This window comes from Hylaeus anthracinus, unplaced genomic scaffold (assembly GCF_026225885.1).
Source record: "Hylaeus anthracinus isolate JK02 unplaced genomic scaffold, UHH_iyHylAnth1.0_haploid 11985, whole genome shotgun sequence".
NCBI classification, from domain to species: domain Eukaryota; kingdom Metazoa; phylum Arthropoda; class Insecta; order Hymenoptera; family Colletidae; genus Hylaeus; species Hylaeus anthracinus.
The window spans coordinates 388,258-405,191 of record NW_026534333.1 but is presented as its reverse complement, the minus strand read 5'-3'; the positions used below and the strand labels follow the sequence as shown (position 1 = coordinate 405,191).

Here is a 16,934-nt window from a genome sequence, read left to right as displayed (position 1 = left end):
ATGCTTTACTATATATATCGACTACAATATTTACATATATAACATTAACGGTAATTGTAAAATTCCCTTTCCAATTTCATGCCCTAAGAGAATTGTACAGTATTTTTCATACAAAAATATTAAAATTATCATTCTGTGTTACAAACTGCGTTTAAAATTGACGACTTGCAACACAATAAATTCGTTTCAATAATTCATTTTAACGGGAATAAATTGGCGTTCTATCCTCATGGAAGTACGTTCGTTCCTCGCTACATCTTCTATGCAAGGTACTTTGACTAAATTGAAGTAAATGTGACCCATGATATTGGCCGTCGGATGGTGAGCAGCTTTTAAACAGTTGTACAGCGCGTCGTCGCAGTCGCAATGCGACCTGTAAAATGGAACGATAAAATTTGACATAGGATTATACTTATAAAGGATTAAACGAATTTTTATTTTTCATACTTAGTATATAAGGAATAGTTGGTGAGATTGTATCGCGTTTGCTGTGCGCGAACTTTAACAGGGCAGAGGTCATGATTTCGACAGCAACTGAAACGCGAAGAAAATTTAATTACTAGAGGAAGTGTAAGTTTGCAGTAGCTAAAAGACTGCCTCGATTAATCGACGCGTGCTGACCTATCGATGTCTGCTTCCTGACCTAAATCATGATAATTCTCGGCAATGTCCCCCGTGCCGCACCACTTTGTTCCTGCAACAATAACATGGTATTATTTGAGACTTTTATTTAGATAAGAATGTTGTTTGATTCTAAGAATATTCACCTGGCAGAATGCCCGAAAGCAGAGATAAGGAGCTGCCCACTACACGGGTACCTCTGCTCAAAGTGCCAGACATAGAAGTGGCCAAAGCATCGCGTTGCACTCTGTCCAACAGATCGCATTGCTGCATTAGCTTCGTTATTTCCCTGAAAGATACCAGCTGTGGAATCGTCGTAGACGACAGGTTTCTCAAAACTGCGTTGGCCTGGTCTGGCTCGCTGTAACAACATCGCCTCTTACTTTCTCTAACACTATCGTGTTAACCGAATATATTACATTTTTAGACGAACGAATTAGCATTCTTGAAATAAACAGCGAGCTCAAGCCATCAGGCTCGAATCTCAAGCTTTATATGGAAACTTCCAAGATTTGGGATTTTTACATTAAGGTTGATCTTTGGCTTTTGCATTGGTATTAGTTTCCCTTGGTAAAAGCGGTTCTTTAAGAGCAATCTGTAAAATTGTAAAATTCGTTTCGAGTCGAATAAAATCACTCACTAGACTTCGATTAGGTTGCAGTCGTGCAGTTCGTTGTTGGTACCGATTTCCACCACCGCGATCGTCTGATCGTAATAATAGACCGCCGTTATTTCACCCTTGTCGAGGGAATTGATCCTCGGCGTGACACCATTCAACCCTTTGAACGTGTTCTTGAAGAAAATCGGCTGCTGCACGCTGGTGGAGCTTATCGCTACGACCAAGAGTAAAGTCCAGCTCCAGCAGCACATGTCGATCTACCAACGTTACAATAGAGAACACGTTTCCCGTTAAGCATTCGCGTAATCGTATTGTTTGTATCGTCGAGGATTCTCGTGACACGGAATTTGTTAGATCATCATTGCCAAGGTTTCCAGGAATCAGGGCAGGGCAAATTCGTCGCATCGTATAAAATTTTGTTTGAAAATGAGAGTGAATACGTAAAAATATATATTTTTTAACCCTCTTTGGATTTGGATTTTCCATTTGGATTTTATGCATATCCAATTTTTTGCTTTTTTAATAAATCCTAATCTATAATAATGTCTAAAAAGATATTTTTAAAAGAAGATTTCTAAAAAATTTTTTATACGTTTGTAACCGTTAAAACTGTTAAAAATGGCAAAATACTATATTTCTTAGAAAGGGCCCTTATCCCTCTCCTACGTCGTTATCGATCGCGATAGTGTGGTTATAAGCTCGAATCGATCTCTGTCACCTTGTATTGCGCTCGAAGAATTTCTTCTGCTCCTCTGATTTATTCAGAAAACCATTAACGCCGCGAATGTGTCGCTAGAAAAACATGATCGCCTTCGAAACTTCTTTCCACGGTAACGTAGACATTTTCCTCCATAACTTCGATCGCTCGATCGTTCTGAAACAAGGGCGCGAACAGAAAGTAACGACGCGAGTTCAGAAATGGAAACGAAAAACCATTAGAAAATTCCGTGTACGCGAACTGTGTATCTACATATGACTGGGTTGAACCGAAACGTAATGTTTAACGATTAGCGATCATAATTAGAACGCAAGACTAAACTTGTCTAATTTGTTTTCCTATCGGTTCGTATTACCAACTGCCTACCTTACTCTTTTTCTTATAGATAAGCAACCATACATTCAAGTTGAAAGTTAGCTTAAACTAATACCACAGTGAATGTACGTTTAGCGAATAAAAATACTTTCGACCTTTAGCGTACATAGTATACATCGTGTCGCAAGGATATGTTTACATAGGAAGATCTGCGGAGTACTCTAGTATCGATAAACTAGGGGGCCCCAAAAATCAGCGTTTTTGCAAACTCGTAGCTTCCATTTGCCTCTAATATGCGACGAATAATTAGAATAAAATATGAATCGGTTTAAAAAACGGAATAACTAATGAAACTTGTCTTCTGTTACAAACAAAGGGTAAGTCATACCTGAAACCGGACTTGGCCATCCAAGGTTGTTCTCGACGGTTTGTTTGTTTATTTTCCCGAGGCGGCAACGGCAACCGAACGCACAAAACTGTCGAAACGTGTTTGGAAGCGTTAACGATAACCACGCAGCGAATATTTTCCTTAAGCGTCCATACGTGGTGTCCCTGTGAACGCTGCGGCTTGTGCATCTATAATGCACACCCGGCGTCTTGGGAACTTGATCGTTCGCGCACCTATCGAACCGAGACCGAGACCGCGTACGTAACTCGAGAGACCCCCAAAAGAGCGACTGGACTGAAACTGAAGTCTGAACTTGAATCACCGAAAAGCACCATGGCTCGTGTGGTCGAATGTGGCGGGAATGACGTTCGCTCCCCACCGTATCAATGCGTTTGAAACTTATCGAACGCTATACGACTTGGATGATACACCTGGTTCGCGAATCCCCACCGTTCGCTTTGACTTTATCACGACGTTACATGGTATTACTCTTGCGAAGATGAGTACAAGACTGATTGTGAGACACGACATCGGGGGGACCCACATTCAGGAGACTAGGACGAAGAAAGTGGGACGAAGCGTAGAGGATTGTGCGACTAGCGCGCGCATCGTTAACTCGTCCGGAATGCCTTTGTTTGTCTCGATGGTAACCGAGAGAAATTTCGACGGGTCTGAATTTCATCCTAACGCGAAGGTCGGTAACCTATGACTCGCGGAGTCGAACGAATATAATATTTTAACTTTCATCCAACGGATCTGTACGCCATCCTGTCGTTTAGCCATCCTTGCGGGTGAACAACCTGCCACCTGCACGAGGCGGCCCATCGTTTATAATATATTATATTCCAGACCAGAGCTTATAGGAGCTTACAGCTTATAGCTTATAAAATAGAAACTTTTAATAACTTTTAGTAACGAGTGTCGACGAAAATAGTCGAAGCACGACACAAGGAATAAGTATTGTATTATAAATAATAAGCTACTATATCTATGAAATTGTTTGGTAAACTGCTAAGAAGTAAATGTTTATAAATGATACGAGTTCGAATTAAAATATTTTCTATTGTATATATAGATAATAATTTATTACCCCGAATTTGTATCGTTTCAAAGATAAAGCAGGACCGAAATAAGTAAATTTCGACAACGATTCGCGCTCTCGAAAGTCTTCTTCGTTCGTTCTAGAATTTTTAACGTTGCAATTCGAAACTTTATCGCTCGACGATAGCGTGTACACGCTGAATAACTGTAACGCGAACAATTTTTACATAAGTAAGGTCGAAGTTCCGCGATAAAAGTTGACGTACGCGACGCAGGAACGGAATTTTCGTTCGTTTCAAGACTGACTGGACTTTAAAGGCTGCTGCTCGTGGGACGATGGACTCGGCTTCGAAGCAGCGTTCACCGGATACTGGTTTCCGATTCGAGTCGTACTCAATGTGATGCTAATAGGCGTTGCATTTGAAAGTTGCTGGCGAACTGGGCACTGACGATACCCTGGAATTGTAAATTCGTGAAAACTTACGACAAAACTAATTGCAATTAAAGTTTACAGGGTCATAGAGTCGCTCGAAGAATCGTAAACGTTGCCGAGAACGAAAACGTCTAGTCCAACCGTGGAAAAATTCTTTCGTATAACCGGGGAACAACCATAATCCCAGTTGCACGACGGAGGGCATTACCAGCGTGATGGGGGCCGAAACAGTGACAGCAAATGGGATTATTGCGAGGCCGGGGACAAAACTCGACGCTGTGCGGTTCTCCACAGCGAACGCAGCGTGGCAAGTGTCTGCAGTTGGCAGCCATGTGCCAGAAGCCCTGGCATCGGTAGCATTGGAGAACCCCGTCCCCTGTCTGAAGATTCGTCGACTCGAGGAGATTACCGACCATTCCTGGGCCAGCTTGCAGCGATCCACCGACGCTTCCGGTCGCTCCACGGCACCAGCGTTCCGGAATCACGCCAAATCGAGCCGCGCCGAAAAAGTCCAAGCCTTGACGTAACAGCAGCTCGTAATGTCCAGCGTCGAGTACCTACGAAGAATATTTAAACAAATGAAATTAAAATCACGCTCAAAGAAATGTTTTCGCCCGAAGACAAATGTTTTGCACCTGCGGTATAGATTACCTCTACACGGATGTATTGTCGCCAGCGTTCGACGCTTCCGGTCGCGATTCCCTGCTTCGACAACGCGGAGTTTATATCCTGCAACGGAATGGCCCAGGGTACGTCGCGCAAGAGAACAGCTTGCCTGTAGCGAGAGTCCTTCGCTGAGAATCGGGCCACCTGATGCAATGGGAATTACGCTGATCACTAATCAGCAGTTGGCAAAATTCTTATCTAGATCAAGAGTTTTGGTAACGAATAAAATAAAGATGTAAGCTTAGGGTTGTAGCCTAAGGAACGTAACCTAAAGGAAAATATGTTCCCCGACGTCTACGAATCAACAAACAGGTAGATTCAATCGTCGTGAAACACAGAATGGGGGGAAAAATTGGCGCGCTTATACGGAAGACGTTACACATCGAACATTCTCCGCGCGCCAAAAGATCCAGCGGAGCGTTGTGCAAGTTTGGTTATCTGTAGCTTTCATTTCCAGACTTCTTGCGTAAGAGAAAGCGACGTGGAAAACGTAGACGTTCGTTGCGCGAAACGCGATGCTGTATTTCATAATGTCCGTTATTTTCCTAGGTTATCCAAGATGCAAGAAAGTTACTCGATTTGGAAAGGGAAATGTAGTAGTGAAACTGATTCGGATCCGGTTCAAGGCTTCAAGGATGACGCGACGCGACAGCGTCCTCGCGCGCCGATTCGAATATTTTCCAGTTTATACCTCAGGCCAAATCCTGACCGAGTTTGTTTTACGGTTAAATCTGACAATAACGGTGACGCGAGAATCAACTTTATTCGCTTTAGTTTTTAATCGACTAATTTATCAACGTATAGAAATACTTGTACTGGTCCATCAAAAACTCGCGCCAAATCTCCCCGTTGTAGGAGCTTCTCGGCATCTGCTTCGCGCGCGAACGCTGCGATGAGACCGCAAGGTGTTTCAGACACGTGCCATGCTGCCAAAGGATCGGATGCACGGATCACTTCTTCTAGATTTGAGCGCACCAATTCGCCACCTGATGTAATTTATGTCTCTACTACAATATAGCAATTCAAGAACCAGGACTCTGCCCAAGATGTGAAAGGCACCGTCGTAAACAATTTCACGTTTAGAAAAGATACGGAAAAGTATTATATTAGCGCATAAGTCTGGTCTATGGATTCTCTAATGCAGTGGCTATCAATTTTTACACGTATAGATGTACTATGCGTGCCGGAATTTAGCTGTACAGGACCAACTTTTGCGTTTACAAATTATTTCGTCACGAGTTACATATTAATCGAATACGTCGCGCAACGCAAGAGTCGAAGAACGTTGCAAAAAAAAAGTAGCTCTTTCGGACACAAAGGAAGAAGAAAGTTTTCAGAACAGATCACCGAGGCAATAAACTCTGATTACGTCAGTCGCGGCCAATGGTGCAGCGCCTTACGTGACTTTGTCTCCTCTACCCGTCGCGTCGTATCGTATTTAAATAGGTCACGCGCTAGGTTCGTCCAAGTACTCGGAAAACAGCTCGGTTTTATTACAAATTCTGCTCCATTTGAATTTCAAGTACACAACTGGACGACTCTAGCGCATGAAAGGTGTGACTAGCATGGTATCGACTAGTATTCGTACATGAAGATAGACAAAATGTGTGTCGAAACAAATTATGAAAAACGTACAGCATCCAAATCTTTAGTCAACAAGTAACGAATCAATGGTCAGAAGTGAATTTTCCATTTGTTATGTTGTTCAAAAGTTTGTTTGTCCTGTCGAATATTACTGAAATAGAAGCAGAGAAGAAACAGAGAAAGCTATTTTCCTTCTTGTCTAACTTTGGGTTTGAGACTACATAATTCCATAGTCCCATCGAGGAGATGAAAGTCCGTAAGATTCGAGTACATATTATGCAGTTTGTGGCACGGTAGAGCTTATGCAATCAGAAGATTCGCTAAGTAAAGAAACAGGCAATTTGCCACCTTGCGTTTCTTGCACTTGGCCTTGCGGGCCTACGCCGACGGCACGCGAGATGTAGAGGGAGCACGTGAACTCTTCCTGACCGGAAACACGTGTTCCACTGTCGCAGACATCGTCCGACGTGTTTAGCGCCGCGATCACGGTCTGCATCGTCGCCTCGACCTTTTTATCCTCGTCAGGGGGTTCCTCCTCCATCCTGTGCACTTTGTGCACCATCCAACCAACCCCTGCAAGTCAAAGAAAAAGGTTACTTGTATGTCTTAAATATGCGATCTATACATTTCAGTGAACGACGAACGTTTCGTGAGAAAATACAGAATAGAACGTATGAAAGCGTCTCGATAGATGGGAGCTTCTCCACGAGCTAGAAATCTTGGGAAACCAGATATGTACTCTGCTAGTAACCGATTAACCAGTTTACTATCCAGATAATAGTTAGTAGTGTGTACTATTATAGCGATGATATTGTAGCAACGTGTATATGTATACAAATCCTAATTGATTAAACCAAGGCCCCCGTATTACCTAGGCACGGTCCTGGAACAAGGTGCTGGTGGTCGATAACGGAACAAAGATTTATAGTCGTGGTACGCGAGGTTGTAATTATTTGTAATTATCTGTTGACGCGTGAAACCGATACGAAAGTCACGGAAAGCTACGGGAAAGTTAGTCGTGGAATTCGACATATGTATTCTCTATGTTGACAATGAGACTAGCATGATGCTAGCGAAGCTCCGTTAAATTCGTAACGCGATCGGAACGCATGATTTGACATTCAAAACTTTCACAATCGATGAGGCACGCAGCGCACCAATTTCCTTTCACTCGCGCGTACGAATTACCGTTTTCCAGCCACTTTGTCACTTTGTCAGAAATTATGGCGACGCTAATCACCTTAGGCGTTTCCTTTGCTCGTCGTGTTTACAGAAAAAGAAGGCTCGGGTCGAAGAAGACATGGCCCAACGCTGGCGCGATTAATCGACCTCTTTCACGATCGCAACAATATCGGCTCTCTCTTTTTTTTTTCATCAGCCGTGCCGTATATCTAGCACCGCGTACTTGACACGGATGTTTAATCTAGGGTTATGCGATTCGATTCTCTCGATTTCAGCGTTAAAAAAGGAATTATTTCTTCGTTAATTTCAGACCTACGGATGGAAGAGAATTTACGACTAAACAAACGATTAATTAGCTATTTACATAAATACGAAGTTTGTCGCGTTTTCGTTCGTATTCGCGATCGCGACGAAATGATTTCGCAACAATTTAGAACGAATCGATATTTTCGTTTGATCCGAAATATTATCGCGAGCGAGACATGGAAGCTTCCGATTTAATTTTCAATGAAAATTTGTACGAGTTGTAGGGGGAATAAGTGAAAAAAATCAACGACAACGAGTAGAAGAACAAGAGCAGGAAAAAATTCGTGTTGTTATCTCGTGCGCTAGTCGCACGTTTGCTTTACCATTTTACCGTCTCTTCGTTCCCAAAAGTGGGGGTTGTCGCTGGTGGTTGGATGGCAGAGCATCGCAGCAGCATATGCGCATGAAGGAAGAGACGTGACAGCAATTGTTGCGGTTGTGTTTGCGCGTTCGTGATTATCGAAGGCCCCTAGGAAAATGGCCGAAGAAACCGAGCCATGGGTGTTTTCCCCGAAAACTCTCTGCGAACTGTGTTTGTCCACGATCGTCAACGTATGCAAGATAGACGAGTTCCTGAAATTGAAGTGTTTCTCCGATCTACCGAGGAACGTGACGTTCGATATTTATTACCAGGTAAACGTCAACGTAAACGTGTCTCCGCGTTGTAGCACTCGAGACTCGAGACGCACACAGTACCAGTGATTCGAACGTATTCATAGATATATCGTTTCGGTGATCCGAGCGGAAAAATTTTCTCGTTCGTTATCGCGATGCTTTCTACCGAGGAAAAATTCGTTTCTTTCGTCGATCTCATCTTCGACTGGGACATATTTATTGGGAAACAATGTTTCGTTTCGATCGACTCGTGCACGATAATCGTAACGAGAAACGATCATCGCGCGATAAACTGTCTATCGTCGTGACACTTGCGACCACTGTGCTTATCACATGTCCAATTCGAAGGGAAAAAGAAGGGTCAGACCTTTCGACAGTCGTCGAAAAAAAATCACGTAAACCTAAATCGAAAGACTCGTGTGTTATATGTAGGTTGGATCTTCGCGAAATAACGAGAGTATATATTTAGTATAATCGCAATCGCTTCGAACGACACGAGGTGAGGTGACAAAAGCTATGCGTGTCGTGCGTTTAACCTGTACTTCTACCTGTACTGTTCTATACATATATATATATATATATATATATATATATATATATATATATATATAGCTTATTCGTGAGGTAATAATTGTACGATTCGTTTACCGTGATTGACACTATGCTTGTGCAACGCTTCGTCGGTTTTGCGTGTGATGAATTTGTGTATCGTCAAAAATTCGAGAGGATATCGATTAAATAAGATTACCCTGAACGTAATATAGGTTAGGGCATATAGTTTTTCAAATGAACAATAACGGTGAACATGTTAATCACAATGTGTCTACAAAAAGGATTTGTTGTCAATTTTAAACAAAAAAACTCGAGAAAACTTGAATAATCTTACTTTCCTTTACTTTGCAGTTGTACAAAGGAAGGAGAATGTGTGTACTAGGGATGCATCTCAGCAATCTGGAAACCTTCTCCAAGATGTTGACGGTTACCGGTCGTCGCGTAGATTTATTAGAGTGTTTCCAGGTAAGAAAATGCAAATAGTCTCTTCCTTATTCTATTTTTAACTTTTTCTATACCAGCAAAAAAATCCTACAATTCAATTTGCATTACTTTTGCAGGGTCTTATGGATCATAGAATACGAATCGGAGAAGAATTAGTGATCAAGTATTGTTTGTGCTGTGCACGCCTTAGCGAAAATCCAGCTGCTCGAAAGAAAATGATAAATCTTGGTTTAAGACTCGGTGGATTTTTGAGCGATTGCGGTTGGTATGTAGAAAGCAAACGGGTGTTGCTGGAATGTCGACAATTATGTCTCGAAAATAATACCACACCTGAAAATTGGTGTCAAACGTTAGAGTGTTGTCGTAGGTAAGCAAAATTTTGTATCGTAAGTTGGAATTTGTTTATTAAGAGAGCAGTCTGTTGATTCCAGATTAGAAAATCGATGGTTTTTTTGCACTTTTTTAGAGACGTGAGTCTTACGAAAATTGTCGCAAGAAGAACATGGCAAAATTCGAAAAATTGATAATTTTAAATTGTGTTACCGAACTTAACACAATTTGAATAAAACATATTTTATTAAACTGCCTTAAAAGAACTATAGGTATAATAATTTTAATTTCAATACAGGTATTAATTAAAAAAACAAAAATTATAAAGGAACCACAATTTTTAGCCAAAAATACCAGGCTGCTCTCTTAATGTGCGTATTTTAATTCACGATAATTCTTCAAATGTATAGATTGTTACACGCGGAAGCGGAATACTGTGCGTTCGAATATGCAACGGAAACGCAACTGCTCGCTTTAGAAATGGTAAAACGACTGAAAGAAGCAGAATTGGACGAATGCAACTATGCCGCTTTATACGTTGAATTCAGCATGGTTCACAGTAAGAAAAATGAATACGATCAGGCTTACAGGTACTACTCGCGCTTTACTTTTATTCTCGTAAAGCCTAATCGATTGTACGTATATCGCTTTCTAGGTGGAGTATAGAAGCATTAAAACAGTTAAAACCCACGCTGCCTGCGCGTGTTATTATCGACGTTTTAAGACAAGCGGCAAAATCGTGTGTATTGAAACGTGAATTCCAGAAAGCTGGTCTGTTGATCAGGCAAGCTTTGTATCTTGCTAGACAAGTATTCGATAGGGGTCATCCAGTGTACAGCAACGTTCTTATAGATTATGGATATTATTTGTTAAATTTTGATCGCACCGGCGATAGTATAACCGTTTACGAGGTTAGAACATCAAATAATTTATTACAAATATTTATTATTTCCGTTCTTATCGCCTACTTACATTTCGACCTTCCTTTCTCACAGAAAGCACTACATATTAGGGAAACGATATTCGGTAGAACGAATTTACATATTGCATTGGCTCACGAAGATTTAGGTTATGCTCTCTACGTGCACGAATATAGCTCTGGTAAATTTGACCTAGCAAGGTAGGTGACTCTATAAGCCGGTGCACTCTTAAAGTTTGGAAATGTCATACAGTTTTATTCTACATTGTATGAACAGTTACCATGCTGGGAAAGCAATAGACATAATGGAAAAGCTTTTACATGGAGATCATTTGTTGTTAGCAAGCGCAAGAAGAGTGCAAGCATTAATTTTTGAAGAAGTAGCATTAGACAGCGAGACGGCACCATTAGTAGAACAACATCTATTATTCAAGGCTGAATGCCTTCACATGTCTGCTTTGGAGTTGGCGAGAAAAGCATTTGGCGAAAAAAATGTGCAAACCGCAAAACACTACGGAAATTTGGGACGTCTGTATCAAAGTATGAAGAAATTTGAGGTACGTACGTATCTATTGAAAATGCATAAAGATTAGCTGGAGAATTAAAGGAATATTCCTATATTTTTTTATAATTTATATTAGGCGGCCGAAGAAATGCACGTTAGAGCTATACAAATTAAAGAAGAAATTTTAGGACCCGATGACCACGAAGTGGGCTTAAGCGTAGGTCATTTAGCTTCGTTATATAATTATCATATGAATCGATATAGAGATGCCGAGAAGCTCTATTATCGTAGCATCGCGATTGGTAAGTATCCAATGTCCGCGTTATTTTACTTTGTCAACAAACGCATAATATTTCTGGTATTAGGTCTAAAATTATTCGGTCGAAGCTACACTAGTTTGGAGTACGATTATCGAGGGCTTTTACACGTTTACACAAAACTGGATGAACATGGCAAAGTAGCGGAATACGAATATGCTTTGAACAATTGGAAAGTACTAAGACTCAACATTCAATCCGAAGACCCGCCGATCGATCTTGAGAAACGACCACAGCCAATCGGAGATGTAATCGATACTTTCTTTTCTATGTAATGTATATTTGTAAAAACTTACCGTCGAATGTTGATATTCATTGATTCTTGTCGCTCGATTCATACCGATTCTGATTTTGTTGGTGTAACTCCAGCCAAAGTATAAACGAAATCACGAATTACTTTATACGACTAGGCATTTCGTAAATCATATATTTTTTCGACTGTACTATTACTACGATTACAAATATTGCCAATACGTCACAAATGAATTTCAGACTTATATCCTTAATCGCATGAAATTCTTCATGTTTGTACTTTCTATTTCACTGTTTTTGTACATGTTAATTATTTTTACAATTAGTTTTAGATGCGAATCAACTAAATTTAGACCCGAATGTTTTTCTGTTGCAATCGATTATCAACAGCATTTACAACACGTACATGAAACGGACACGTTTGTAATTAATGTATGATATAAGATTTATTGATGTACGATGTAAGATTTCTAACTTACGGTAATTTAGAAACCCCGAAGGAACGATTTTTTTAATTGTAATATATTCACGTATGTGTAATTTTACATACGGCGCATGTACACATCGTTTTTATGTATTATTTCCCAATTGATCGAAGATATCAAAAGACAAAAAATTATTCGCGTTCGTAATCCGGAGCTTCGAAAAATTGTCTAAACATATCGTTTTGTTAGATAGCTGTGCTAAATCAATTACATTTATTATACTTCATTCGCAAACCTTGTGAAATCAAGAATGTGATATGTAATATTATTTTTTGTTGAACTTTTTGTTCCTATATAAACATTGTAATAAACACCGAGTCTAGAACAATTTATTGTCTTTGAGAATATTAAATTAGAAGAGTTATACGATGCGATAGGAGTATGTAAAGATTTCTGCTGCTTTGAAAATAAATAAAGAAACAGGACAGTTTCTTTTTTGAAATATTTTGCTATTGACGCGAAAAGAACAAGACATTAGATAAATATTCATAAACTTTTTAGATAACTCACATACATTCAAAAGCTTTAATCTTTTAAATTACAATAAACATTAAGTAGTACATAATTCGTATTTACACGATATTTATCTTATCACTCGAGTTGTCAGGTAATAGGAATTTTATCTAGCCCCCTCCCACACTAGCAGCATCTCTAAATCTTTCTGAAAACAATCGCAAAATGATTTTTCGATTATTTCGATCGCATCGTCGAGTTCGTTCTATGAATATTCATTAGCAATTACCAAATTGATATTGCACATCTTGCTGGACTGATTTTGCGTTAGAATATTTAATCAGGTGTGTGTGGTGGTTCTTGGCTAAAATACGGTGCGGTATCTTGCACCAACAAGGTATGGCAAACATCACAGACTCTGGATGGTCTTTGTTTCGGTCCACTTTTCACGACGTGCGAAAGACAGGACTGACAAAATATATGGCCACAATGACGGCAATGCACCTGTTTAAATACACATCGATCATCACCGACTCCTACAAACGATAAAAACCCGTTTTATTTCGTTACCTTTTTCTTTGTAACAGTGAAAGAAGTATGACAACTAGGGCATTCTTCTACATCCTCTTCGTGTTGCCATCTTACTTCGCTACCGGCTTGTCTAATTCTTTCTAATTGTACCTATCGCCAATAGTAAAGTTCAAGTTAACATTGGATTAGAACCTACCGATGTATTACATTGTCCAACCAATAAAAATCATAAATACTCGCTAAAAAGTTATTGAATAGAGCAATGTTGCTTTTGAATTCGTGTTGGACAATGTTATCTTTCTTATTCTTTCATACCTGTAACGATTGCGACAATCTAACGAAGTCTTTTTGAACCGCTTCGCTGGTATCTAGCTCTTGCTGAAGACTGGTAACTCTTTGCCGTAATTCGGCTACTTTTAATTCAGCTTCTCTATTTTCTTTCAAAACTATGTCCAATTGTTTTTCTAAACGTTCGAGTTTTTCCTCTCTTTCGGCGAGCGATCGATGATCCCTCACGTATTTATCTAATTGTGTTCTACAAATGATCATTATTAAAATTGTCTCGTTTTATGTTCCGTAAATCGATGTTCTACCATAGTAAAACACTGATTACCTTAACCCGCTAATTTCATTTTTCAATGCCAATACTTCTTGTTCCTTCACTGTGCTTTCCTGTTCCATTTGTTCCTGGAGCAAGGTCACTTCGTACCGTAACGTTTCCTCCTTCTCTTGTGCAACTTCTTGAGCAACTTTAGCGGTGATCAAATCCTCGCGCATTTTTAAAAGACTAACGTGCAACTCCTCGACATTATTCGGCATATTGATGCTCTCACTCTGCAATTGCTGGGAATGCTTGCTATGCTTGCCAACGAGGTTCTCATTTTCCTTTTGCAGTCTGCAAAGATTCAACTAGATTTTCAATAAAATTTTGCCAAGAATGCCTCGGTAAAATATGTTTTACTTCATCTACATTTAAAACTCGTAAGTGAGAATGAAATAAAAATTCGAATATCATTAGAAATTTTCTTACGCGACAAGGTGTCTTTGTACTTCTTCCCGGCCACGCGTCAGTTTGACGAGTTCGTCTCTGATGTTTCTCTGAACGTGTTCAAACGTTTTTTTCAGATCTGTCAGAGTCTGTTGCATCGTTTGCGAGGTGGCAGTGAGCTCCGCTACTTTGATTTTATGCTCCTCTTTCTTTTCGTTCCATTTCTCTTCCATTTCTTTACGAAACTCCACCTCCTTGGTTAGTTCATCTTTTTGCGCTTGCAACATACGTTCCGAATCTAGCAGTTGTTTCTCCATATCTTTAGCGTTCGCTTGCATCTTAACTAATTGTGCTTCGTAATTCGCGCACATGTCACACGCTGGTTCGAAGGAACCGGATTCTCGTTGCCTTCTCTGTGACTGTGCTTCTTTACACTTTTGCAACTCGTCGTCCGTGGCTCTCAATTTCTCTTTTAAGGCTTTAATTTCTTCTTCGAGCGGCACTACCAACGAACGCAATACTTCCGCATCCTCCTGTGCCTATAAAGCAATACTTTCTAATATTTGCACACCTATTCGAAATCGATAAAAAGAAAAAAAGAAAAAAAAACAAGCAATAAAATAAACACCTCTGAATGATGTTCGAAATGATTCGTGAACAATTTCTGAAATGCGGTGCCTCTTTACAAACTCATTGCAGAAAAGTTCAAAAATCATGGATTTTTAAGTTTACGTACATATCTTTTTACCTTCCTCATACTTTCTTCGAGATTGTCAGGACCTAAAGACAAAGCATCTGCACCTATTTGCTTAACTACTTTTCGAGCTATCGTTTTCGTTACTGTGGACAGCGATATCTGAGGGCTATCTATGGGAGGGTCGCGAGGTAGCTGTGACTTTAATAACGCGTTTTCTTCTTGCAACTTGGAAAGAGTTGTCTTTAACGTTGAAATATCGGCGTCTAATCGTTTGCGCGAACACGAAGATTCCTCCACCGTTTCGTGTATAACCCGTTGCAAAGAAGCTATCTCCTCTTGAGCTTTTCTTTTCTCTATAAGAATATCATTCTGAATTTTAAGATCGGCAACAACCAGCTGACTTTTGGCTTCGTCCAATTCGTTTTTCAGTCTTGTGTTTTCTTCTTGCAGACACGTGTTATCCTGCAATCTTCTGTTCAATTCTTCTGCAAAGAAACTTTGTATGTCACAGAATGCTCGTACAACGATACTTTAGACTCCCGTTTTGTGTCTTTGCTATATTTATCCGTAATGATCGAGGTTTACCTTCTTTTTGAAGGTACAACTCCTTCAACTTGGCTCTCTGAATGTTAAATTCCTCTCGCATCTTCACGTTCTCTGATTCCAGTTTAGTTACTTTCTCCTGTAGGTCCTCTGAATCGTAACGAACACTCTGGTTAGTAAAATTGTTGAAACACAAAAAATTGTTGAATATGATAATAATTTCGTGCCGCGAGATGCGATTTTTCGAGAGAATCTCTCGAAAAGTGTTAGAGATAAACGTGACATTGACGATGACACAGAGAGTAAATTTTGCGAAAGCGTAAAATTTGGAGCGTGCTTTGGAACGTACCACTTCCGTTCATGTTGATCGTGTTATCCTGCGTGGTGTGGTTCTCCATTGTTCAACGAATTAGAGCAGCTAAACGGAATTTTTTCGAGGTGGGTCACTGCTTTTCGTGCAAGGTAGAAATATGTATTCTGAAACTCTCCTCGGCCGAATCTTTCGGTGACATTATGTCACGAGTGCCACTTTCAGATTTCACTGACAGTCATTACACGGACGACACTGCATAGCGGTAACGATCGCGCGTATCCATGCAGAACGATGTCACGTTCAATGAAACAGAAAATGAACCTCAACAATTTAGCGGTCCGTCAGCGGTGTATTATCAGCACTAGCACTTCCTCGTTAATCGGTATCGATATTTTGAACGGTGCATATTCGATAATCGACTCGTCGCTGCGATCGACTACGACGACATAACTCGTTCGTTTCACGACCAATTTAAAACGCACCCAACACCGCCGATGAATAATGCACACCGTAATTTATCGTGAATCGATAACATTTTTCATCAGTATTTCCACTCACGTAACGCACAATTCGAACTCATGTGTATCGAGTTTACCAAAACTCTGATCGACTTAAATAATACAAGATCGGGTTGTGTATCCGTCATTATATAAACTGTATGTAATCTAATGACGTACTCACACCAAATATTCGATAAATACGTGTTTATCTATCTATGTATTTCCAGCTAGTATACAAATATTTTATAAACCACCTTACTCGTTGTTAACTGTCTACATATATCTACACATGTATACTTCTTAAGCACCGTGCTACTACCTATAAACTTGAACTTAACTCCGTATTTATTCTTTGCTGATTAGATACCGAATGTGCGTGTTGATATTCGATCATCACAAAATGGAATACTTATATCCGATATATTTGTTGTAGTTTAACAACAATATCATTCGAACGTGCCTATAGCTGTATGACTACACTTAAATTTGAGCGGGAAAAATGCTGATAAGAGTTCGCGGTTTTTTTTACCCTCAACGAATAAGCGTGTCGAAAACATCGAAATGAATTTCCCAGCGTTATCTGCCCCTTCTTCCTTATGAATCAAACGTATGCACAA

The 16,934-nt window shown here is 40.0% G+C and overlaps 4 protein-coding genes across 13 annotated transcripts in view; 1 reads left to right on the top strand and 3 right to left on the bottom strand.

Moving 5' to 3' along the window:
* Position 1: 1 nt before the first annotated feature.
* Positions 2-3,379, bottom strand: LOC128886558 (uncharacterized). 2 transcript variants are annotated; one of them, XM_054141538.1, is made up of 7 exons: positions 2,662-3,377; positions 1,959-2,114; positions 1,262-1,497; positions 768-982; positions 622-694; positions 448-534; positions 4-373 (listed from the first exon to the last, which is right to left on the bottom strand). In XM_054141538.1, exons 3-7 carry the CDS (start codon positions 1,489-1,491, stop codon positions 187-189), a joined length of 792 nt encoding a protein of 263 aa, XP_053997513.1. In that variant the 5' UTR covers positions 1,492-1,497; positions 1,959-2,114; positions 2,662-3,377; the 3' UTR covers positions 4-186. The 2 variants fall into 2 exon arrangements, with proteins under 2 accessions (XP_053997514.1, XP_053997513.1); XM_054141539.1 differs by lacking the exon at positions 1,959-2,114 and having other exon boundaries at positions 2-373; positions 2,662-3,379.
* A 9-nt stretch (positions 3,380-3,388) lies between these two features.
* Positions 3,389-16,934, bottom strand: part of LOC128886553 (uncharacterized) — a 43,731-nt gene continuing 30,185 nt past the window's right edge. Inside the window, exons 1-6 of one of the 7 annotated variants that reach the window (XM_054141530.1) lie at positions 8,197-8,337; positions 6,734-6,958; positions 5,612-5,787; positions 4,787-4,945; positions 4,344-4,692; positions 3,389-4,158 (exon numbers count right to left, since the gene is read on the bottom strand). In XM_054141530.1, coding sequence (XP_053997505.1) covers positions 3,998-4,158; positions 4,344-4,692; positions 4,787-4,945; positions 5,612-5,787; positions 6,734-6,947 — 1,059 coding nt within the window. In that variant the 5' untranslated portion in view covers positions 6,948-6,958; positions 8,197-8,337 and the 3' untranslated portion in view covers positions 3,389-3,997. The other 6 variants (XM_054141526.1, XM_054141531.1, XM_054141528.1 and 3 more) reach the window with 6 other exon arrangements.
* On the top strand, positions 8,351-12,717 carry LOC128886549 (amyloid protein-binding protein 2). Of its 2 annotated transcripts, none has more exons than XM_054141515.1 (9): positions 8,351-8,506; positions 9,392-9,505; positions 9,601-9,851; positions 10,225-10,404; positions 10,470-10,725; positions 10,810-10,934; positions 11,011-11,290; positions 11,375-11,540; positions 11,604-12,717. In XM_054141515.1, exons 1-9 carry the CDS (start codon positions 8,351-8,353, stop codon positions 11,828-11,830), a joined length of 1,755 nt encoding a protein of 584 aa, XP_053997490.1. In that variant the 3' UTR covers positions 11,831-12,717. The 2 variants fall into 2 exon arrangements, with proteins under 2 accessions (XP_053997490.1, XP_053997491.1); XM_054141516.1 differs by lacking the exon at positions 8,351-8,506 and adding an exon at positions 8,600-8,987.
* On the bottom strand, positions 12,795-16,190 carry LOC128886548 (rab GTPase-binding effector protein 1). Of its 2 annotated transcripts, none has more exons than XM_054141513.1 (9): positions 15,854-16,190; positions 15,547-15,654; positions 15,001-15,446; positions 14,307-14,803; positions 13,890-14,171; positions 13,592-13,811; positions 13,316-13,426; positions 13,035-13,249; positions 12,795-12,953 (listed from the first exon to the last, which is right to left on the bottom strand). In XM_054141513.1, the coding sequence occupies exons 1-8, from the start codon at positions 15,900-15,902 to the stop codon at positions 13,082-13,084; spliced, it is 1,881 nt and encodes a 626-aa protein (XP_053997488.1). In that variant the 5' UTR covers positions 15,903-16,190; the 3' UTR covers positions 12,795-12,953; positions 13,035-13,081. The 2 variants fall into 2 exon arrangements, with proteins under 2 accessions (XP_053997488.1, XP_053997489.1); XM_054141514.1 differs by having other exon boundaries at positions 15,013-15,446; positions 15,854-16,189.

Excerpts from the sequence above, each read along its gene's own strand:
- LOC128886558 (XM_054141539.1), bottom strand. The coding sequence starts at position 1,491 with ATGTGCTGCTGGAGCTGGACTTTACTCTTGGTCGTAGCGATAAGCTCC. Across the intron at positions 695-767 it reads GCTTTCGGGCATTCTGCCAG|GAACAAAGTGGTGCGGCACG; the intron begins GTGAATATTCTT and ends TTATTGTTGCAG. Across the intron at positions 535-621 it reads CAGGAAGCAGACATCGATAG|TTGCTGTCGAAATCATGACC; the intron begins GTCAGCACGCGT and ends TTCGCGTTTCAG.
- LOC128886548 (XM_054141513.1), bottom strand. The coding sequence starts at position 15,902 with ATGGAGAACCACACCACGCAGGATAACACGATCAACATGAACGGAAGT. Across the intron at positions 15,655-15,853 it reads GATCAACATGAACGGAAGTG|AGGACCTACAGGAGAAAGTA; the intron begins GTACGTTCCAAA and ends GTTACGATTCAG. Across the intron at positions 13,250-13,315 it reads TCACTGTTACAAAGAAAAAG|GTGCATTGCCGTCATTGTGG; the intron begins GTAACGAAATAA and ends GTATTTAAACAG.
- LOC128886549 (XM_054141515.1), top strand. The coding sequence starts at position 8,351 with ATGGCCGAAGAAACCGAGCCATGGGTGTTTTCCCCGAAAACTCTCTGC. Across the intron at positions 10,405-10,469 it reads GAATACGATCAGGCTTACAG|GTGGAGTATAGAAGCATTAA; the intron begins GTACTACTCGCG and ends ATCGCTTTCTAG. Across the intron at positions 10,726-10,809 it reads ATAGTATAACCGTTTACGAG|AAAGCACTACATATTAGGGA; the intron begins GTTAGAACATCA and ends CCTTTCTCACAG.